At 43.3% G+C, this 24,894-nt stretch overlaps 1 protein-coding gene across 1 annotated transcript in view; it reads right to left on the minus strand.

Moving 5' to 3' along the window:
- Cenpj (centromere protein J) overlaps positions 1-24,894 on the minus strand; it is a 58,588-nt gene that overhangs the window by 31,895 nt on the left and 1,799 nt on the right. Inside the window, exons 2-8 of the mRNA XM_051143181.1 lie at positions 18,114-18,609; positions 17,515-17,638; positions 11,986-12,270; positions 9,913-10,027; positions 7,672-7,774; positions 5,994-7,557; positions 4,983-5,115 (exon numbers count right to left, since the gene is read on the minus strand). Of these exons, the coding sequence (XP_050999138.1) occupies positions 4,983-5,115; positions 5,994-7,557; positions 7,672-7,774; positions 9,913-10,027; positions 11,986-12,270; positions 17,515-17,638; positions 18,114-18,551 (2,762 nt within the window). The 5' untranslated portion in view covers positions 18,552-18,609. The remainder of the gene's footprint in view (positions 1-4,982; positions 5,116-5,993; positions 7,558-7,671; positions 7,775-9,912; positions 10,028-11,985; positions 12,271-17,514; positions 17,639-18,113; positions 18,610-24,894) is intronic.

Consider the following 24,894-nt stretch of genomic DNA (forward strand, 5'->3'; position numbering starts at 1 on the left):
GCGACAGCCTACAGACTGGGAAAAGATCTTCACCAACACGACATCTGACAAAGGTATAATATCCAAAATATATAAAGAACTCAAGAAATTAAACACCACCAAACCAAATAACCCAATTGAGAAATGGGGCTTGGAACCAAACAGAGAATTCTCAACAGAGGAATATCAAATGGCTGAGAAACACTTAAAAGAAATGCACAACCTCCTTAGTCATCAGGGAAATGCAAATCAAAACAACTCTGAGATTCCATCTTACACCCATCAGAATGGCTAAGATCAAAAATTCAAGTGACACCACATGCTGGCGAGATGTGGGGAAAGAGGAACACTCCTTCATTGCTGGTGGGAATGCAAACTAGTACAGCCACTTTGGAAATCTATCTGATGCTACCTCAGAAAAATGGGAATAGGGCTTCCTCAAGACCCACCTATTGGAATATACCTAGACGATGCTCCAGCACACAACAAGAAAATTTGCTCAACCATGTTCATAGCAGCCTTATTCACAATAGCCAGAACATGGAAACAGCCTAAGTGTCCCTCAGTAGAAGAATGGATAAAGAAACTGTGGTACATATACACTATGGAATACTACTCAGCTATTAAAAACAAGGAATTCCAGAAATTTGTGGATAAATGGATTGAGCTAGAAATGATCATAATGAGTGAGTTAACCCAGAAGCAGACTCAAATGGTATATACTCACTTATATCTGCATACTAGCCCAAGGGGCATGTCCCACCAAAACCTTCACTTACCAAGAAACTGGGACAGAGGGGAGGACATCCTATTGGGACTCTAGATGAGAGAAGCATGGGAGAATAGCAAAGCAGAAGGATCCAGAGGGTCCTAGAAACCTACAAGTAGAACATTATGATAGGCAGATTTGGGCCCAGGGGTCCCGCTCAAACTAAGGCACCAGCCAAGGACAATACAGGCGGTAAACTTTAAACCCCTACCCAGATCTAGCCAAGGGTCAGAACATTCTCCACATTTGAGTGGACAGTGGGATATGACTTTCTCACGTACTCTGGTGTCTCACATTTGACCATGTCCTCTGGAGGGGGAGACCTGGTGGCACTCAGAGGAAGGATAACAGGTTACCAAGAAAAGACTTGATACCCTATGAGCATATACTGGGGGAGGTAATCCCTCTCAGGAACAGTCATAGGGGAGGGGAATAAGGGGAAAATGGGAGGGAGGGAAGAATGGGAGGATACAAGGGATGGGATAACCATTGAGATTTAACAAGAATAAATTAATTTAAAAAATCAAAAAAAAAAAAAGATGGCTCAGCAGGTGAAAGGGCTTGTTGCACAAATGTAAAAATGTTTAAAATGTAATAAAGCCGCACAGAAAAGCCTATCCCAAAAAAGAAAAGAAAAAATAGGAATTCTCGAAATTTGTGGACAAATGGATTGAAGTATAAATGATCATAATGAGTGAGTTAACCCAGAAGCAGAAAGACTCAAATGGTATATACTCACTTATATCTGCATACTAGCCCAAGGGGCATGTCCCATGAAAGTCTTCACTTACCAGTAAACTGGGACAGAGGGGAGGACATCCTATTGGGACTCTAGGTGAGAGAAGCATGGGAGAATGAGGAAATAGAAGGATCTAGAGGGTCCTAGAAACCTACAAGAACATTATGACGGGAGGATCTGGGCTCAAGGGTCCTGCTCAAACTATGGCACCAACCAAGGACAATATGTGCAGTAAACTTCGAATCCCTACCCAGATCTAGCCAATGGACAGGACATTCTCCACAGTTGAGTGGAAAGTGGGGACTGACTTTCACACAAACTCTGGTGCCCCATATCTGACGACATCGCCTGGATGGGGAGGTCTGGTGGCACTCAGAAGGATAACAGGCTACCAAGAAGAGACTTGATACCCTATGAGCATATACAGGGAGATGAGTTCCCCCTCAGTCACAGTCATAGGGGAGGGGAGTAAGGGGAAAATGGGAGGGAAAGAGGAATGGGAGGATACAAGGGATGGGATAACAATTGAGATGTAATATGAATAAATTAATAAATATATATATAATAAAATAAAATAATTAGTGTTTTTTTTTTTCAGCATAGCTGGGTAAGTATGCCCTGACCTCCAAATTTGTTTAATTTTTCAATTTTTCTATTTATAAAAAATTTTGTATACTAAGTATATAGTGCTGTGTCAGTTTTTAATGCTAAAAGCCCATTTTAAACATTGCTTTCTAGTCATATATGGCAAACAACAAAAGTAGCCAACTGTACCTCAAAAATAGTGTTTTATTTTAATGCTGTGTTAAAAGGCTGGAGAGATGGCTCAGAGGTTAAGGGCACTGACTGCTCTTCCAGAGATCCTAAGTTCAATTCCCAGCAACCACATGGTGGCTCACAACCATCTATAATGAGATCTGATGCCCTCTTCTGGTGTGCAAGTGTACATGCAGGCAGACCACTGTATATATAATTAATTAATTAATTTTAAAATGCTGTGTTAATACTGTTCAATGTTATTTTTGCTACTGTCCTTTTCCAAGGCAATTACCTGACATTTTAAAGTAACTTAAAACAGCATACTATTCTTTTTATTAAATTTTCTTCCAAAGGATCTTTGAGAAAATAATAATGAATTTGAAAGGTAATATAAAGTATCTCTGAACCATTCCAGTTGTTCTCAGAGTACAATAAAACAAGCTAATGTATCACAGCAAAGCTGGGGTTTTTGTTTTGTTTTGTTTCGTTTTTTGGTTTTAGTTTTTCGAGACAGGGTTTCTCTGTGTAGCCCTGCCTGTCCTGGACTCACTCTATAGACCAGGCTGGCCTCGAACTCACAGCAATCTGCCTGCCTCTGCCTCCTGAGTGCTGGGATTACAGGCATACACTGCCACCACCACGCCCAGCTCAGCACGGCTGGCTTAAGCTCAGCATGTATCAGCATCCTTTCATGCTTCTCACTAGACTGAAATCTGGACAATGTTAAGAAATGAACTCATGTGATCACATGGCTGATTCAGGTGCTAGTCCTAAGATATAATGGCACTAACACACCAGGCACAGAACCCGTGATAGTGTTAGTTTTAGGGAGAAAAAAATGAAGTGACAGGCTAGGAGGAAAAAAGTAAAAACAAAAAACTCAAAAACTTCAGCCAAGTGAAGATCATGATTTGCAAAAGGAGACATCCCAAGATTGATGAAAAGCCACACAGATCCTCTGAATTCATGTAGAATATTTGACTAAATTATTTGTGAGTTTTGAGGCCCAGCTTTAGTGTTATAATAACCTTATAACAAAAATATTTATATATTGTTAGAATAGATTGCTTTTGCCCTTGGTAACTGCCAACATAAAACCTGGATCCCAGCCAGGCATGGTGGCGCACACCTGTAATCCCAGAACTCAGGAGGCAGAGGCAGGCGGATCACTGAGTTTGAGGCCAGCCTGGTCTACAAAGCAAGTCCAGGACAGCCAAGGCTGCACAGAAAAACCCTATCTCAGAAAAAAACAAAAAAACAAAAATAAAATAAACTGATCCCCTGGCCTAAAATGTACAAATGCACTTTAATGTAAATGCTAGAATTGGAGGTGTCTGCTTGGCCACTGTACATAGTAATCAAGTGGTGAAATTAAACAGGACACCTACATACAACTCAGAACATTACAACTTGTATATGTGTGTACACACACACACACACACACACACATATATATATATATCTTCACAGCATGTATACTATGATAATCACTATGATTTAACAAAAATAGACTTCCCTTCTATAGCAGACACAAGAACAAGATGACTAGGTTGAGGTAAGTGTAGAATGCATGTCAATAAAGGGTTAATCAGGCTCATTGATTTTCGATGATCTGACTAAATATCCTCCGGTGTTTAGACTTTGGGAATGCATACAGTTAGCACAATGCCTTGGTTCCTAGCTGATCAGAAGCTATATATCCAATAAATGCTAATGTTCTGAGCCACCACACCCAGCTTTCTCGGTTTATTTACTTTTGTTTTTTTGTTTGTTTTGGGGGTACTAGAGACTGAACTCAGGGCCTCACACTTGGGTATTCAATCACTGACCAGTTTTGGCTGCATTGGGAGATGAAGACAAAGATGAAGATGAAGAAGGAGGAGGAAATAAAGACAAGAAGGAAAAAGAAGAGGAGGAGGAAAGAGAGAGAGAAAGGGGAGGGCAGGTACTGACTGACTACCCAGGCACAGAATCTGACACAAAGAAGAAAATGCTGGGTAAGGATAAAAACAATAGAGAAAGCGACCATGTGACCCATGTGACCCATGTGACCAAGAGGCAGAGCTCTCAGTGATGCTCTTGCCAACCAAGGACACTAAGGGCTGCCTGCAGCCACCAGAAGGTGAACGGGTAACAGCCCAACTGGTGGTCTGGACTTGAGCCTTCCAGCTTCTAGAACACAAATTTCTATTGCTACCCAAGTCACACTGCTTTGTTACAACCACCCTGGGAAACGAATATGCTGGCAGTTGCCACTGGGTTCATAACTAAAACTGATTTTTTAAATTTTAACTTACCATCTTACCACTAAGAATTTCCCTTTAATCTATTTGGCTAAACTAGGTCATTTTATTTGAGTATAATCAGAATGAGACAGGCTCACATGTAATCCAGGCTGGTCTTGAATACACCATATATGTGATGGTGACCTTAAACTTCTGATCCTCCTGCTATCACCACCCAAATCCTGGGGTTATAGGCGCGTGGTACCACACCTCACGTGCATGGGTGCTGGGGACCCAAACCCAGGACTCTTAATGCATGTAAGGTAGGCAGTGTAGCAACTAAGCCATGTCCCTTCAACTGAAAATATATTGACATAACAGAAAATTTTCCTTCTTTTTCATTTATATTTGTTAAAAGTGATCAAAACTTTGAACATAATCTCAAAGTAACAATTAAATCATTGTGTTTTCTCATAGATTAAAAAAAATTTTTTAAAAAAAAAAAGCTTACCTCAATTTTTCCAAGGCACTTTCTCGTTCAATGCGAAGTTTAGCTAAAGATGTGTTCTCAGCTTTAAATTTTTCTATTTCTGATTCCAATTCAATAACTTTCTCTCTCAAAACCTGAGACCGAACACTCTCACCTGTAAAACAGACCATAAATTCTGAACGTCACAGAAAGTTTACAACCAAACACTGGCTATCTATGAATACCACACCCAAGAAGGGTTACCACTGAACCTGTGCCATTACACTACATAGAAACAAACTTCAGCCAGCAGAAAAGGAGGAGCGAAAAGAGACCTAGCTCACTGGAAGAAAGCAGTTTAACCCTAAGAAAAAAACCAGGCTGGGTTGCTACGTGCCTGCAATCCCAGCGGCACCCAGGAAGCAGAGGCAGGAGGGCTACTCCAAGTTCAAAGCCAGTTTGGTCTAAATAGTGAGTTCCAGACCTACAAATGAGTTTAATATTACAGGATTACAAGTAAAAAAAAAAAGAAACAAACATACATCAAATCTTTTTTTAAAAACTAGTATATATAGAATATGACTAATTTACATAAGATCTTAAGGGCTAATCAACACCCAAGCCAAAATTTAACCCTTATTATTATACAAAAGAAACACAAACTGAGCATACACTTGTAATCCTAGCACTGTGAAATTAAAGTTACAAGTTCAAAGGCAGCTTGGGGTACAAAGCAAGTCCAGGGTAGCCTGGCCAAAACACACACACATACACACACACACAGAGAGAGAGAGAGAGAAACACACACTCCACACCTTATCAACAATTTCTTAGTTTCAGTTCCTAGCAGTCAACTACAAGCCACAAATACATCATGGAAAATTACAGAAATTATTTTTAAATTGCATTCGGTTCTAAGTCATGCTGCAACATCCTCCTCTTCTGCATATATCCATGCAACTCACAGAGTTACTCATTAGTCACTTAGCACCCATAACAGGCTATCAGATCCACTGCTGTGGAACTGCAGTGTTTTCCTCATGCCTGACTTACCTGGTGGTTGGTCTTGACTCATGTTTAACTTGGGTTCATTTTCTAAGTGTGAGTCCAATTTTGGCTTTGGTTTCAAAGAAGGGAAGAATTTTACCATCAAGTCAGATGGAGGAGGAGAACTCCTGCTCCCGTCAGACTTGCTCAAGTCTTCTCCCCTCTTGACTGGTGCAACCTTCCTTTTTATTGTTTTGTCTGGAACGCATGCTTCACTCTTACTGGGACACTGTGTCTGGGGTGTACCGTACATGGCTTCATCTCTGAGAACACCAACATGCTCATGTAGATTCTCCTCCAGGTCTGTCCAAGATCTTTCATCATCAAAGTCAATTTTCCTCCCATCTTGGCAGGAGTGTCGTCTTGACGGCTCCACTATGACAGACTCGTCACTGCTACACTCTTTATCAGACAGATCCAGATCAGCATCCCTCCATCTATCTTCTTGAGCCCCAGTGTCCCTAAAAGGACCTTTACCGTCACACGCTTGTGGACTGTCCTCTCTGTTGCTGAAGACCCTCTCCCCAGACTCAGTGGACGGTTTTATGGTGACATCAAGCTCCTCCTCAGAGTCAGTGCTGCTGTTGCTGCTGGCAACGCCATCATCACCTGCATCCCATCGGCTCTGGTTTTCAAAAGTGCTGGTCTGGAAGGCTTTCTTATTAAGTTTACAAGACAGTTCCCTCAAACCATCAGGTGACCCGGAGCCCAGTGACAAGAGCATGGCCTGACACTCACTGCGCTCACCATGAGCACCAGGATCCACCTGATGTGCCTTGTCCTGCTGCACAGCTTTGACAGGAGTAGAAGACATCCTGCGGCCTGTGTGGGTCTGCTGGTCCCTTTCTAAGATTCTCAGTACAAAGGAAGAATTACTAGAAAATGATATTTCATCAGCAGCCCGTTCCAAAAATAAAAATTCATCTAATTCCAAGTTTTCCTTTTCTTTTTCTCGTTCCCAATTCTCTAATTTTTTCTGAAGAGAAATGTCAAGGGATGATTCTGTCTCTTTCTGTATCTCACTCCGGCTCTTGGAGGCCACACAGCCAACTGGCCCTGTGGAAAGAGGAAGTCTGTCTGTCCCCTGTGCTTTATTCCACACTTTGCATCCAGGATCACAGGACTTTAAAAATGCAGGTATGTTTTCCTTATTATTAGCTTGTATGTTTCTTTCTGATGTGATCTCATGTCTAAATTGTCCATCACATTTCTTTCCCATCTGTGCTTTAAGCCCTGGTGGAGAGAGACTTTCCCTCATACTGATCTTGGTCACTTTGGGTTTCTGACTGAGTGAGGCAGAAGCAGCCCTGGTTCTAGCCTTCCTGTCCTTTTTAACAGTGGGGGTCTCTGCACACAGGTCTTTGCTTATGAGAGCAGTTTTCCTCTGCAAGGGCTGTCTGTCTACTTTAAACACAGACTGCTCCTCTGCCGGGCTCTGGCTACTCACTGGTTTACTCTCTTTCCCTTTTTGAAACTTAGATTTAGCATTAGTAAACCTAGCTAATCCTTCTCCTCGCTTTAAAAATGGTTGCTTGGGTTTTGCTTTCATTGGCGGGGGTCCTTCTGCTTCCTAAATAAAGAGATAAAATCCAATTAGTTCACATATCCAAGTGATCTGTTATTTGCAAAGCCAGTCATCGGTGAAGCGTGCCACCCAGTCGGCGGGGACGGCGCTGAGGCTCACCTGCAGCTGCCTCTGCCGCAGCTCTTGCTCTTCCAGCCGGATCTGCTCTTCTAGGTAGTCCTCAAACGTCTTCGTCTTTTCTCTAATGGCAGCTTTGATAGGCCTGATCATAAAAACAAAGTTAGGAGCACTCAGTGTACAATGTGAATATTTTATCCAGTGTGAAAACGTTTAAATACCTAAGCCTATGCTGTAAACTAATATTCTCAAGGACCATGCCAGAAGAGTTTAACAGCAGAGTATGGGTTTCACATGCACAAGACTCTGCTCTAATCCCCATAACAGGGGGGGAAAACAAAGAAAAAACAGAGCAAGGTCTGATGACGACACATGTCAGCATGTCAGCAACCCTAGCACTCAGGAGACTAAAGCAGGAGTCACTGTAGCGTACATGTGCACGCGCGTGTGCGCACACACACACACACACACTCACACACGCACGTGTGCACACACACAAAGAAAATAAAATTTAAACAAAAGACCTCTATTTAACCTTCTCCTTTAAAAATCTAATGAAATCTACAGCCCTCTCTAGCCACCCTCAAAATACAGAACTAGATAACTCTGCAAAGGACTTTGGATACTAAAGAACCCTTCTGAGCTCCGTCCACTGACTGCAAACATATTCACTATATAAAGTAGCATATTCCGCTGGGCAGTGGTGGCGCACGCTTTTAATCTCAGCACTGGGGAGGCAGAGGCAGGCGGATCGCTATGAGTTCAAGGCCAGGCTGGTCTACAAAGTGAGTCCAGGACAGCCAAGACTAATACCTCAAAATAAATAAATAAATAAATAAATAAATAAATAAGATAGCATATTCCTTATTTAACCTTAAACATGGTTTAAATAACATAAAGTATGTATTTTTAAATTAAGAAAGATTTTTTGTTTTTGTTTTTTTTTTGTTTTGTTTTTTGGTTTTTCAAGACGGGGTCTCTCTGTGTTAGCCTTGGCTGTCCTGGATTCACTTTGTAGACCAGGCTGGCCTCAAACTCACAGCGATCCACGGGCCTCTGCTTTCCAAGTGCCGGGATTAAAGGCGCGTGCCACCATGCCCAACTAATAAAGCTTCTTAAGTAAAGCCATAGTCAGAAGTTATTTGGCCTATAATATATATTAGAAATTCAAAATTCTTTTTTTAAAACTATTTAAAAGATACTTTTTCTTTGAATTAGCTTTGTTTGATTGGTTTTTGTTTTTTTGTTTTGTTTTGTTTTCCGAGACAGGGTTTCTCTGTGTAGCCTTGGCTGTCCTGGAACTCACTATATAGCCCAGTCTGGACTCAAACTCAGAGATCTGCCGGCCCCTGCCTCCAGAGTGCTGGGATTAAAGGCATGCGCCACCATGCCCAGCTGAAATAACATTTTTTAATTCTCTAACTTAAATTAATGGTGCAGTTGTAATCTATAACTGACACCAACTGTGAAATTTAAACATGCAGTTTTCATTTTCTCCACAGCTGTACTTAACTATGCGGCAACATTTTTTTTGTTAAATAGGAGGTCACACTGTATATTCCAGACTATCTTCAAATTTTGCAATGTAGCCTTAGTGCTAGGATTATAGGCTTGAGCCACAATACCCAGCAGGTTTTGTTTGTTTGTTTGTTTGTTTGTTTTTAAGTGAGAAAACTCCACCCAGTTCTTCCAATACAATGTCATGGCTATTTGAACTGTCCTATTTGTTGGGATTCAGATAGGACAGGTGGCTGAGGTGCCTATTTAACCAATGCAGACCTAGCCTCTGGATTCTCCCAGCATCCCTCAGTCCCTGCCTATCACAGGGCATGGATGTCATACCCCATCCTCTGCCCTGAACGTTCCAGCCCAGGGGCTGGGCTTCCTCTCCCCCAGAGGCTGTTCACTATATAATCCAGACATTTTGGTTCCCCGCCCCCACCTCTGCATTTCCTCTCTCCTCTTTCCCTGCACTTTTCCTGTACCCTCACCTCTCCCCCCCCCTTTTCTGTCTCCCTCTGTATGGCAACTTCCCTGACCTCCTCCTGGGAGAGGCCCCCAATAAACCTGCCTTTCTACTTGAATTGGCCCATATCTCAGCAGAGAATACCTATCACTATTTCCGAACCGTGGCTTCTTGCTTAATAGCATACAGTGGTTTACGTCATCAACCTAATGCTCTGAAGCATATTCAAGAGAAAACAAGAAAAGCGCGGATCTTCCAAACATAGTGCTCACTAAGGAGAAATACCAAGTGGTTCCATTTCTTACTATGAGTCATACCTTTCTTCAACACTAACCACGTCCAAGGAATCTCCACGGTTCTGTAAGCTCGCATTCTTCCCTTCCTCACCCCTCCCCATCTTCTTCTCCCGTCGCGGCAGCAGGAGGCCTTCTCCTAGAATCAAAATAGGAACAACTTAATTCAAAACCTGGAAAGTAAAGGTTTCAGTTATAAGATGATCACAAGCTAATGTAGTGACAAGGGCCTTGGGCGTAGCTTAATGCAGAGGCCTTGCCTAGGGAGCACAAGCTATACGTTTGGCCCCCAGCACCACACAAACAAAAACAAAAGAAAGCATTTTTTAAAAGAAAAATGTAGCCAACTAGGCTGACATACACCTAAAATCCCAGCACCTGAGAGGCAGAGACAGGAGGAACTGCCATAAATTTAATGCCATTCAGAGCTAAATAGCAAGACCCTATCTCAAAAAAACAAAAGAAAAACTGCAGTGTGCCAAAAAATTTAGAAAACTTAAAGATTTTTTAATAAAATAATAAAAAATTATAAAATTGCAACTAAGATATATGATATTGTTCAAGAAGCTGACCATTAAAAAGTAGGGATGTAGGCAGAGGCAGGCGGATCTGTTGAGTTGGAGGCCAGCCTGGTCTACAACAGATCTAGTTCCAGGACAGCCAGAGATAACAGAGAAGCATGGCCTTGAAGGAAAAAAAAAAAAAAAAGGCGGGGGAGGGCTGGAGAGATGGCTCAGAAGTTAAGAGCACTGGCTGCTCTTCCAGAGGACCTGGGTTCAATTCCAGCACCCACATGGCGGCTCACAGCCATCTACAGTGAGATCTGGTGCCTTCTCTGGCCTGCAGGTGCACACGCAGACAGAGCTCTCATATACATAAGATATAGAAATAAATATTTTTTTTAAAAAAGAGGGATTTTATAAACTTACAACAATGAAGTGTAATGCAGGGATTTGACTGGATCCTCATTTTTAAAAAGCCACCTTTACGGACTAGAAAGATGGCTCTTCAGTCCGAAGCACCTTCTGCTCTCACAGAGCACCTGTGTTTGGGTCCCAGCGCCTACACGGCAGTTTATAGCCTACTGCAATACGGGCGGTGACGCACTTGTAAAGATCTAGTGCCGTCTTCTGGCCTCCTCAGGCACCAGGTCTGCACACAGCACGCGCATATATATGCAAACAAATGCTCATATACATGAAACAAAACTATTTTTTTAAACTGTAAAGGATAATTTTGGGGTAAATAGAAGGAATTCCCAAGTAAGTTTGAATATTACCTTTCTTATGTGTAATGAAAGCATAGCTATATGCACATTCTAACTTATATTTTATATACAATAAAATACTTGAAATAAAACATATGATGCCTGAATATTACTTACAATGAAATGGTTCAGCAAATGATACATATATATAGCCACATATTTACAGATATATATAATACATATTCATACATGCATCAATAATATAAATATGACAACATATTAACCACATAATCACTGCAGTGGTCTTTCAACTTTTCTAGATATTTTCCAAAATAAAAAGTAAACAAACTACATTGAGGGTGGAAGTAGTCAAGGTGTGGGGCCCCCCCTCTCCTCTCCTCTCTCTCTCTCTCTCACACACACACACACACACATGCACAGAAGAGAGAGGGCAGGGAAAATACATCAGAAAAGCCCAGTGAGCTCAGGAGTCTGTTTCTGTTAAACCCTGAGGCCAGCCTGTGGCAGCGGTGCCGAGCTGTGGGGCACACAAGTATAAGGAAGACAGCCTGAGGATTATGAGTAACAGTTCCCATCACAGACCTGACCTGCAGCTGTCAGCTCTCACCTGCCAAGCCTATCACAAAGTTTTTTTATCAATTCAAACTCTCAAAAAAAATTTTTTTCCATGCAGAACTTGCTGCCTCCCTCTTTGAAGACCCCACGGTATCTATACGTCTGACTGTTCTCAGAACGTCAAATTCTGGCCCAGCTCAGGTCAGTGGCTGTGCAGCGTACGGGGCCTCCCAATTACAGCAATAGAGGATGGAGAAACACAGAGGAGGACCCTTGTCTTAGGACACTTGGCAGCTCTCAGGTGTGAGACTCACCTGCGGGATGGCTAGCACTTTCTTCCTTTACGTCATTTCTCTTCACATGTGCCTCTTGATATTGTGACTCAACACACAAATCAGAAGCATTTTTTGAAGTTAAGATGGACTCTTGTTGAGCAGCTCTACAGAAATTGCTTTGTTCATCGGGGAAAATGATGGGAGCATGCAGGTTTTCTTGGGATGGATTTGGGTAGCTATGTGACGGCAGAGTGGCTTTCTCCGCTGAGGCTAAATTTCCTGAAGCTCTATACTTCTGGCTCTGCTCATCAGGTAGTAACGTTCCTTCCAAATGAAGAAAACAAAACAAAGCTGAGACTATCCCACAATATTTGACTTTTATGCAGTAGTGACCCCTCACCCCACAAAGTAGTTTCCAAAATAATAGAAATACTTTTTCCTTATCTGTACACTGTTGAACAAAGGTACAAAAATGTTAAAACCCAATGTAAACATACTTTAAGGTTAGCAAATATTTAGACTAGGCTTTCTGTACAGAGCACAGTTGCAGCACCATGACAACTGTGAGCTCTGCAGTCCAGGGACAGGTAGGCACAGGTGCAAAGCAGTGCAGTCATATAACTACCTGGGCCACCATTGCTGTTACACAACTACCTGGGCTGGCACTGCAGTCACAACTACCCAGGCTGCCACTGCAGTCACAACTACCTGGGCTGGCACTGCAGTCACAACTACCCAGGCTGCCACTGTGGTCACAACTACCTGGGCCGCCATTGCAGTCATATAACTACCTGGGCTGCCATTAGTATTGATGACCAGTAGCTAATCATTTCTCCTGCAGGGTAACCTGAAAATTTTGCTATTGTTGGGTAAAGAAATTATTACTGGCATTAAATATACATGACTTTTGTCCATTTTGTTTACATGTCGGCAGGGCTGCATGCCTCTAAACATCATGTCTTAGAGGGTGGAAGACATACTAGATGCCCTGTCTGCTGTATCAGCCCTGCTCACCTGATTGCCTCACCTAAATGTGGGATAAAGACACACGGACAAGTGTTTAATAAAAGTCACTGCTGCTGGAACACGGCTCAACTGGCAGAGCGCTTGCCTAGCAGAATAAGGGAATCTGTGTTTGATCCCCAGCATAAAACCAGACACAGTGGTGCAGACCTATAATCCCAGCACACAAGACGAGGCAGAAGGATCAGAAATTCAAAGTCATCTTTACCTATATGCTGAGTTTAAGGCCAACCAGGAATTATGAGACCCTGTCTCAAAACAACACAAAACAATCACTGCTACCTGTTACCTATCCACTGCATCACCAGCCCATGTCTGAAATGAAAATGTCAGTAGTGACAGAGAGCTGACAGAATGTCAGCTTCAACTTCTCATCCTCTGCAGCATTGCTCCCCATCACACACCCAACATCTAAGTATTTTTGAGTGGCAGACATTCCAGCTGATTCTAAAGAGCTCTTTGACAAAAGATCCCAGGGAGGCTACTTTCAAAGTATGATCTATTCACCCCTAAAGATTTTTTTTTTTTTTCATTTTTGAGACAAGGTTTCTCTGTGTATCCTTGGCTGTCCTGGAACTTGCTCTGTAGACTCATAGGCTGGCCTTGAACTCAGTCTCCCCAGTGCTGGGACTAAAGGCGTGCCCCACCTTGCCCTACACCCCTGAAGATCTTCAAGACCTTCTCAGGAAACCTACCAAGTTAAGACTATTTTCCTAAATTATCTGTTGGTAAAGCTAGGGCAAACTAGAAAACTGCCGGCATCTCTGTTGCCAGAAGGACAGCACTACTGCGTTCACCGTCACAGGGCTCATCACCACCAAGCATCCACAGCTTACAAATAACATTTCACTGAGAAACGCTGCAGGCAAGCTTCCACTGAGCCCAAAGACGCCACGCAGGATGCTGAGAGAAAAGGCATCAACTGCCTTACGCAGTGCTGGGTGCCATATGCGACAGAACTGAACTGCCAGGCAAAGTGCAATAGTGGAATGGCTGTTACAGGCTAGCTGTTTTCTTACTGAATCTGCTGCCTGCTCCACAGAAGGGAACTGACGTCTAACAATATTGTAAACCTAGTCAAAGCTCATCGCTGGGGAGGTGAGAGGCCCTAGGAAAGAAACCCACTACTACTGTTTTGCTAACCAACTACTAGAAAAACAAGGGGCTCTGCACAACCTTTGCTATCCTGGAACTTGCTCTGTAGACCAGGCTGGCCTTGAACTCAGAGATCTACCTGCCTCTGCCTCCCAAGTGCTGGTACTAAAGGTGTGCGCCACCAAGCAGAAGAGTGGGCTTTCTTCAAGCATGTGGCTCCTGGTAGGTTGTCCATGTTCCAGCACATAGTCCATACTCTTGTATATACAAGCAGCACTACTGTGTGCGTGTGTGTATGTGTGTGTATGTACGTATATATACATATCTTTCTCAAATAATAATAAATTTAACGGTAGCCTGGTCATCACAGCAAGTTCCAGACCAGCTGGAACTATAGAATGAGATCCTGTCTCAAAAACTGATAAACAAATAATTAAGGCATGTCCTCAAATAATATAAAAAATTAACTTTATTAAATCTCAAACCTTGAGCAATGGCAATTACACACAGATCATGCCTACTGCAAACCAAGAAGGGGCCGTGCAACTGAACTGCAGACTCATGTCACTCAAGGAACATCATTCTGATTTACGAGAATGAATGACAGGCAAACCATGATTATTTAAACCTGTTATTTTTGATAGGCATTTTCTCAAAAAAGAAAGGGTGTGACTTCAAAGGAAGCAGCTCACAGTATTTGTTGCTAAAGACATAATTTGGTCTTTCAAATAAAACTTGTAAAATTCTGGAAAACTACTGCCAGTGATTCTGGCAGGTTTATAGTACTTCAAGACTTAAGAAGACTGGGTTCATGTTAATATTAATACATGCAATCTTTGTTGTTTTGAAATAGCAACTCACAGCTGGGTGTGATAGCACAGGCCTTTAATCTTAGCACTTCATGAGGCAGAGGCAGGTGGATCACTATGAGTTCAAAGCCAGCCTGGTCTACAAAGAGAGTCCAGGACAGACAAAGCTACACAGAGAAACCGTCTCAAAAAACCAAAAAAAAAGAAAAAGAAAAAAATCATCGATATGGTTTTAGATTCCATACTAGAAACAGCCAGAAGAAAAGAGCACTTGTTTAGCACACAAAGAGCAATATCCACAATTATCTGAAAAAGATATTAAAGCACTTCTTTTTCCCCAATAACACAGCCATATACAAGGTAGACTTTTTTTTCAAATGCTTTACTACAACGGTATCATCCCAGGGACCAGGTGCAGAAGTAAATGAGAATCAGCTGACTTCTCTTAATCCAAACACTAGGTAGAATCTTTTGGGTAGATATATAACTAGGTCAATTTTCAACTTTTTGAGGAACCTCCACACTGATTTCCAGAATACAGCCCTCACAAAGGCTTATCAACTAAAAGCCTGCTCATCAGCTGGTGACTGTACTCGGCCATAACAGACCTTTTAGGAGGTGGAGCCTGGTGAGAAGAAAGCAGGTCACTGGGAGTGTCCCCTAGAAGAGGACGCTGCCTCCCAGGCATCATGAAGTGAACCGCCTCTCCCTTACCTACACTCACCAAAGAGATGAAGCCGCCACAGGCCACAGCAACAGCACCAAGCAACATGGGCAAAACCTCAGAACAATGAGCCAAAACGAACCATCCTTATTTTTGCATTGTTTTTCGGGGGTCTTACATCACAGCGATGGAGGGCTGACTAAGACCGTTAAGATAGATTTGGGGTCTCACCACAAAGTCTGAGAACCAATTCCCCGTGTTGCTCAGCAACAGAGCATATGCAGAGCAGGCACAGGGCTCCAGGTCCAATATCCAGCACCAAAAAAAGTTAAAGTCAAATTAAGAAAACTCAAAATCCCATTATGTCAAAGCTAAGTGTTCCAAACTGGATGGGGCTAGTTCTCACATAGTAACTGCAATCTGCTCCTGTCACTCTAGCTTATGTGTACTTTACAGTAAAAAGTGCCACTGCCTATTACTTAAATCACCACTATTATTTATGGATTCTATAAAACAATTACGAACTATTTAATAATTTTAAGATACCCCAAGTGTACTGGTGTACTTGGGAGTTTGATGCTAACCTGGTCTACATAGAGACAAGACAGGCAGGGCTACATAATGAGGCCCTGTCCTTCTCTGTCTGTCCATAGATATAAAGATTTAAAACTACGGACTTTCTATATTTCTCCAAAAAAGCAACCACATCTCTTACCCACCCAGCCACCCTTGGCACACTCACTTAACATACTCATTGCCAATGTCTTTTCTGAATTCTCAGTGTCAACATAGTAAGTGAACCACACAGGCCCTCCCTGAACCTCTGGGTTGCATCTCTTATAGGGCAGTGCCAGGAAACAAACATGCTCCTCAAGATCACTGCGTGCAATTTCTGAAATATGATCCATTGACAATGTTAGTCTCAAGTGAAAATTTACTTGAGTAGGGCTGAGGATGTGGCCAATTGGTAGAGTATTTGTCTGGCATGCACAAAGCCCTGGGTTCAGTCTCCAGCACTGAAGAAACTGCTCATGGTGGTCCACATCTGTAGTCTCAGCATTTCAGAGGCACAAACAAAATGGAAAACACACCTACTACTCACAGCAGCCACAGGAACAAGCACCGACAATATGGAATCTGCTCGTCCTGGATCACAACTGAGAGTGAACGCTTTTGTTACTGTGGAATGTGGTCAGAGCAGCTTTCAGACCACTGCTCCAGATCAAATGTCAATGCTGTTTCCTCCAGCACGCTCCTGAGGCTGTCTGTTAATGCACACAGCAGAACACTGCCACCTGCTACCCTAGGAAACACAGTTCTTCAGCCCAGCAGAATGCTTTCTACAGTTTTGTTGTTGTTGTTTTGTTTTGTTTTGTTTTTTGGGGTTTTGTTTGTTTGTTTGGTTGGTTGGTTGGTTTTTTGAGACAGGGTTTCTCTGTGTAGTCTTGACTGTCCTGGACTCACTTTGTAGACCAGGCTGACCTCAAACTGACAGCGATCCACCTGCCTCTGCCTCCCAAGTGCTGGAATTGAAGGCATGAGCCACCACCACCCAGCCTGCTTTCTACAGTTTTACCACTGTAGCCCTGAACGGTTTCCATGTGCCAGCCAGGAACCAGGAACCGGATGCCACTGACTCTACATCCTTAGCTTTTCTTCTCAGTGAGTGCTAGCTGGGGGTGTAGCTCTGTGAGCACATGCTTAGCACATGTGAGGCCTGGATTCTGCCCCCAGCGCCATGTACACATGAGAACGCCTTTAAGCATGGCACATACACTGCAGAATGCTAGAGCACCTCTCTGGTCCCAGGATTATTACGCCATCATTTCACAGCTATCTACCTGGCCCTGAGGAAGTTGGAGTTGCCAGGCTGTGACAGGGGAAGGTAGAAATGGCCTTCCAAACAACTAAAGGTAAAAAGCACATTCAGCCTTGTCTCGCGGTATTACCGTACGGCCATGTGTGAGCGAAGCATACCTGGAAACATGCGCTGCCCAGACACCATGAGGAGCAGCTTCTCCTGTTCCTCCATGAGCCTCTGCAGCTGTTCCAGCTGCTGCCTCTTCAGCTGCTCCTGCTTCTTTTGCTGTGTTTCCTTCAGCTTTTTAAATGTAAAATCAAAGTAGGACCACATGTCAGGACTTAGCTTCATTCTCCCTCCCCTACCAGACTTTCCCAGGTAAATAACGCCAAAGAAAGACCCCCAAATAAATAAATCTGCCACAAAAACACTAAAATCTAATTTCATCTAAAGAAAATCATATCAGTATCTCAAATAAGAAAGAGGGGGGGAGGGAAAACTCCTTTGAGTCTTGTAAGAGGATGGGCATGCCAGGACATCAACTATTTTCTAATATTTACTCAGCCATTTCGAACTTCACTTTTACCAACTGAGTTAAACATGAATTTATCCTAACTGCCTCATTTTGTATATGTGTATCAAGCACATTTCAATGTTTCACATTAGATATAAGACAGAAATCTAGAACTTTGAGGGTTCAGAGTTAAAGGGGAAACAAGATGGCCGATCATGCAATGCCTATTGCAATAGAAACACCTGTGAGAGCAAGCCATACCTGTTCCAGTTTTTTAAAAAGCAGATTTTTATTCGCTGCTTCTTTGAGTTCAGTTGCAAGATCAGGCGTAAAGTCATTTTTGTTATCCTCCTGGCATCCAGGAGCTTCCTGACAGGACTCTGTTGGTTCCTTTTTAGCTAAAGGAAAGACTGCGTGAGCTTCCGAGTTCTCTGGCTGTAGCTTATAAGGCCCTCCAGCCTCCAACCTCTGTTCTTCACGGAAGGAATCCTCTTCACTACTAATGCTGAAACTATTTGAAAAATGTGTGGCTTGAACAGGGAAGGTGCTAGAAACATTTGTAGCTGCTTGCTTCTCGTCTGTTTCCAAAACAGGAAATCCTCGATTTAATATGACCCCAGCCCGAGAAGGACTGGTCATCCACTGGGTGAGGAAGTGCTGCCCACTGCTGAATTCTGAAGAGGTTGGCATCAGGAACATTTTAATCTAGTGCTATTTGAACAATGGGAGATCCAGAACACCTACTGACTTCCAACACCTGTAAAAAGAGCCAACAATAGTATTCATTAAAGCTATTATATATGCTCTGCCTCACAGTAGCCCAAGCCTCAACCCAGTACAAAAACTAATATTAAATACACAAAAGACTTTAACAGGGAACGACAAGTTGGTTCAGTAGGTAAAGGTGCTTGCCACCAGGCCTGATGATGTGTGTTCAGTCCCCAGGTCCTACATGGTAGACGAGAACAAGTCCTACAAGTTGTCCTCTGAACTCAGCACTCATGCACAGCACATATGAGAACATGTACAAACACACACACATACATGATAGATACATAGATACATACATAGATACATAGATACATACATGATAGATACATAGATACATAGATACATACATAGATACATAGATACATACATAGATACATAGATACATACATGATAGATACATAGATACATAGATGTGCATTAAAAAGACTTTAATGGAAAAGCAACTAAGCAATAAACTGCTTGGTGGTTTGAATTTTGCCTTTAAAAATCTGAACTTGAGTAAATCAGAAACTTCAGGACTTTTTAATCTAATCATTCAATTACTAAGATATACAATTACTAGATCAGTTGACCTAAAACTGTAAGATCTTGGACACTCTTAAGTTATTCAATTATAAGAAAAGAAAGTTAGCTGGGAGTGGTGGCGCACGCCTTTAATCCCAGCACTCGGGAGGCAGAGGCAGGCGGATCACTGTGAGTTCAAGGCCAGCCTGATCTACAAAGTGAGTCCAGGATGGCTAAGGCTACAAAGAGAAACCCTGTCTCGGAAAAAAAAAAAAAAAAAAAAAGAAAAGAAAAGAAAGTTAAGAAGGCACAACCAACTATACACTTGTTTCTTTGCCTAATAAAGGATGGAACAAAAGAGTCATCACCCTAACACCTGACACACACAACTCCTCCTGCCTGCTGGGACATTTGCACAACTTGCACACTTGCATAACCCCTCAGCCACTGGCAGTGCCGTGTGTATTCCCACTGGCCCTGGCAGGCACTGAGCACTGATCTCAGGACCATGCCCGTTCACACACTCCTGAACATGGTGGTCCTGGCAGGACTGCCTCGCCCCATGCAAACACAAGGAACCTGGTAACTCTGATTGCTAAAACTGTTAAAATATGTTAGACCTTGGCATTTAAAATGAATTCAGTACTACAAAGTATTATTTGTGCTCATTTAATGTTCAACAATAAAAATTACATCAGCTCGAGTCATAGGAGCTCCCTGTATGAATCATCAGTGTGCAGTGTGCTGCGTGTGCGACTGTGTAGGTAAGCTGGGCTCCTGCCTTTAGTATGTTTGCTTTTCCTCCACTAACATTTGTTTGCATGTTCTACCGTTCTATGCTCTGGGTGCACGCGGTCGTTAACAACTGTCTTAGGGTTTCTATCACTGTGATAAAATACCATGACCAAAAATAGCCCGAGGAGGAAAGGGTTCACTTCACCTCACAACTGTCAAGTCCATCACTTGGAGAAGCCATGGAAGGATCCGAAGGCAGGAGCTAATGCAGAGGCCGTGGAGGAGTGCTGCTTTCTGCCTTGCTCCTCATGGCTTGCTCAGCTTGCTTTCTTATAGCACCCCGGATCACACCTCCCAGTGAGCTGGGCCCGTGCCCATCAGTCATCAATGAAGAAAACCCGCCACAGGCCCTGCCCCCAAACATGCTACCCAGCTGCATGATTACCCTGACTCTGAGCAACAAGAAGATACAGGAGTTTTCAGGATTAAGTCTCCTCAAAAGATCTCCATGCACTGTGCTGCCGCCAGTGCCATATTGATGTCTATAGTCTGTGTTGCGGTCGGAGCCCATGTTGATGTCTGTTATCCGTGAGGCCGACACAAGCCATGTAGATGTCTGTGGTCCATGCTGCCACCAAAAGCCATGCTGTGATCCATGTTCTGTGGTCCACGCAGCAGCTGGAAACCATGTTGAGATCCATAGTCTCTGCAGCTGCCACCAGAGGCCATGTGGATGCCTGTGGTCCATGCAGCAGCCGGAAACTATATGGAAGTTCATGACCCAAGGCCCCACCAGCTGCTATGGACAAGGAAGTTTCTTTTGCAGTGACATAAATGGCTGCAGACTCATAACTGAGAATGAGAGACATTGGAGGCTGTGACAACTCCCCACCAAATGAAACAGTCCAGACAGGAAGCTTTGAAGCGTCCTTAAAGACTGTGATAAAGAAAAAGAAAGAAAAAAGACTGTGATAAAGATGCTGAAGTGTAGTGTAGCTCTTCACAGGTGATGGCTTCTGGTGAGGTTGTGAGGACAGACTCAGTTTTCTTTAAGGGGCTGGCCACTGGGAGTTTGACCAGGCTCCAGTGAGTATATGGGCAACACAAATTGGATGTGGTGTATCTTTCTTTCTTTTGTGTGTGTGTGGGGGGGGGGGGGGGGGGGGGAGGTGGTGCCGGCAGTACACAAAGGTGGTAGGATGGGCCTGGGAAGAATGGGAAGTGAATATGATTGGATGCATTGTATAAAATTCCCAAATGATTAATTAAAAATATTATGTTGGGGGAGGGGGAATAAAGTGAAGTTCAAAGAAAAAGAACATGTGCCAGAGGCTTGCCCGCAGGCCAATACAGTGAAGGCACTTTCTCAATTGAGGATGATTCTGGCTTACGACAAGTTGACATAAAACTAGCAAACTCAAGTAAGAGTCTTGTGGGAAAATATGCAGATAAGTGTACATTATTTGAGCTATTAACTAGCAACAACGGGAAGCAACTGAAGTTAAGCAGAGGAAAGCAGCCGTAAGTCCAGACAAGGGAGGCACAGAGGCCTCACTCAGAGAGGAGCTGGTGGAGTTAAAACAAGACACAAGCACCATTTGTACAGCTTGTGGAGGACAGAGGAAGGGCAAAGCATCCCCCAGACTCCCCAGTCGCCACCCATCACGTGCTCCCCACCAAAAGCCCACTCCTACTAGCACTCTCCACTGTAAGCTCTGCAAAACTCATCTCTTTCTGTATGAAACCCATGTCCAACAAGAGGCCCTCGGTTCCCAGACACTGTTCGCCTCATCCATGATAACCTCTTACTTAGTCCTTTCTTCTATTCTCTCCTTCAACACACACACACACACACACACACACACACACACACACACACACACACACCCCAGAGAGAAAGCATGCACCCCGAGAGTGAGCCCGCAGGAGCGATGAAGCTTTAAATCTCACAGTTACCCATGTGACCCAGTGCTCTCCTTTATTGTCTCTCATTTCTTGAGATCTTTGGGATCTTCTCGTTTAGTTCTTAAACTTTTCCGGCTAAGACACTGTGAGAACAGACTGGCCATTCACTGAAATACGAAGTGGAGACAACACAGGTTTGGGGAGTCAGGACCTCCATAGGGTCTCTTCCCACAGAGCTGCATCTTAAGAGGCTCCACACCCACAGTGGAAGGGTGCTCACAATGATTTTAGACATGATTGTAGACTTCAGTTTTATCAAATACATGCACACAACAGTGTGGGCTTCATAGGAAGACGTGTTCTCAGCAAAGTGAAGAAATGGCCAAGTGCAGTGGTACTCACCTGTAATCCCAGCACTCAGGGAGGCACAGGCAGGCAGATCTCTGTGAGTTTAAGGCCAGCCTGCTCTACAAAGTGAGTCCAAGACAGCCAAGGCTACACAGAGAAATGAATTGGAAGTTTCTAGTTTCTTTGAAGATTCAGTTATGTCACGTGAGTGTAATTTTTGTTTTGGTCCCAAGTATGGGATGTGGGAGAGTTTTTCCACCGCTGAAGACACGTGATATTTTGCTGCAAGCTGTCTGTAGGAGAGGTGTGGACAGTGAGACAATGCTCTGACATCGCTTCACTGGCCTTTGTTTTTCTACACTTCACTTCCCAGAGAGAAACCGGCTGATTCTGGCTGCTTCCCCTGACTGGCGTGGATTTGGTGGAGTCTGCTGGATCATGCTACCGCTGCTGCCTCATGTTGCTTTTGGTGTTTCCCATGTGACTGGACTGCTGGTGTCCTGATGATGAAGAGTGGAATAGCCTCGAAGGAACTACTTCTAAAAAGACCCACAACCCCCTTTTCCTATTAGCCTCCTTTCTCCCCTACCTCTGGTCGGGGCGTTGGAAGGGAGGCAGAAGCATTAAAGAGCTCTAAATAAAGTAGATTTTTGTAAAACATAAGCCTACAGAGAAGCCTTGTTTCAAATTTTTAAAAAAACAGAAAGTAAAAAAATGTACAAGGAGGAAGGACACATAGAACATTTTGCCAGAAGGGCAGTGGATGCAGTGGCTTTATAGATGCAGTGGCTTTATAGACGCGGTGGATGCAGTGGCTTTATAGATGCAGTGGATGCAGTGGCTTTATAGACGCGGTGGATGCAGTGGCTTTATAGACACGGTGGATGCAGTGGCTTTATAGACGCAGTGGATGCAGTGGCTTTATAGATGCAGTGGCTTTATAGATGCAGTGGCTTTATAGACGCGGTGGATGCAGTGGCTTTATAGACGCGGTGGATGCAGTGGCTTTATAGACGCAGTGGATGCAGTGGCTTTATAGATGCAGTGGCTTTATAGATGCAGTGGATGCAGTGGCTTTATAGATGCAGTGAAGGCAGTGGCTTTATAGACGCAGTGGATGCAGTGGCTTTATAGACGCGGTGGATGCAGTGGCTTTATAGACGCGGTGGATGCAGTGGCTTTATAGACGCAGTGGATGCAGTGGCTTTATAGATGCAGTGGCTTTATAGACACAGTGGATGCAGTGGCTTTATAGATGCAGTGAAGGCAGTGGCTTTATAGACGCAGTGGATGCAGTGGCTTTATAGATGCGGTGGATGCAGTGGCTTTATAGACGCAGTGGATGCGAAGAGTCAGGTATTAGAGCGTACGGCAGATGAGAATAAGAGGGTAGAGTGGAAGAGGTAAGGGGCAGCCTGGGAGCCTAGGGCTTACTTTGTGGACATGGGCTTAACCACACACACACACTCACTTGCTCACAAGTACACAGAGAAAATTAAAAACTGGAAAATCTGAGGCAAACAAATATGTATCTAGCTTCCCAAGTGGCATGTAAAAAATATACAAACGATATAAACAGGAAAAATAGATGCCTAAGCATCAAAATATGTTTACTTTCATGCCACTGAAAAAACAAAAATTACGAGAGTAACAATATACTTTCCCCCATGCACAGAGTTGGCAAAGACTAAAGACTACTAATACTCAACATGAAAAAAACAAAATCATTTATTAAGTATTCCTTAGATATATAACGTATTTTGAAAAGTAAGTCAGTTATCTATCCAAACTGTAAAATGCACAAAAAGCCTAGCAATTTTGCCTAGCAATTTGCTTAAGATTTAGTTCTCTGATGTTTGCTCACCATGTGTGAGGCCCCAGACTAAGTACCATGTACCAGGATAAATGAACAAGCCTAGTGCAGTAACTCATACCTATAACTCCAGCAGGTAGGAAGCTGAGGCAAGCAGATTTCCATGAGCTCCAGATCGACCTGACTTACACTGTGAATTCCAGGCTACCTCCCCTACAGAGTAAGACTGTGTCTCAAAAAAAAGAAGAAGAAGAAGGAGAAGGAGAAGAAGAAGAAGAAAGAAGAGAAGAAGAGAGAGAAAAAAAGAAGAAGAAGAAGAAGGAGAAGAAGAAGAAGAAGAAGAAGAAGAAGAAGAAGAAGAAGAAGAAGAAGAAGAAGAAAAGAAAAGAAAAGAAAAGAAAGAAAAGAAAAGAAAAAAAACTCACAAGGGGCTGAAAACAGGGCTCAGTGGTTAAGAGATCTTCCTGCTCTTCCATAAAACCCAGGGTTACACAGGACAGCTCACGTCCACCTGTAACTATCTCCAGCTGCAGGGAATCTGATGTCCACTTCTGACGTCTGCCAGCACATTCATTAAACTTACACACACACACACATAAAAAAAGTAAAAGCCTTAAAAACCATGCAAGATAGACCATTAGTCATAAAGTACAGAGCACTGTGTATTATAAGAAATACAGACAGGGGCTGGAGCGATGGCCCAGTGGTTAAGAGCATTTACCGCTCTTGCAGAGGATCTGAGTTCAAGTCCCAGGAACACATGGTGGACTCCAAAACTTCAGCTCCAGGGGATTCAACACCCTCCCCTGACTTCTGAGGGCACTAGGCACACAAGTGGTGCACGAAAGTTAACTAGTGGGGGAGGGAGGAAGGTGGCATCAAATGGTGGTTGCCCAGTCAACCTGACAAAACTAGAATCACTTGGGAGAAAGGAGCCTCACCTGAGGAACCGGCCGTCACATCGCT

Source organism: Acomys russatus, chromosome 3 (assembly GCF_903995435.1).
Source record: "Acomys russatus chromosome 3, mAcoRus1.1, whole genome shotgun sequence".
Lineage (NCBI taxonomy): Eukaryota > Metazoa > Chordata > Mammalia > Rodentia > Muridae > Acomys > Acomys russatus.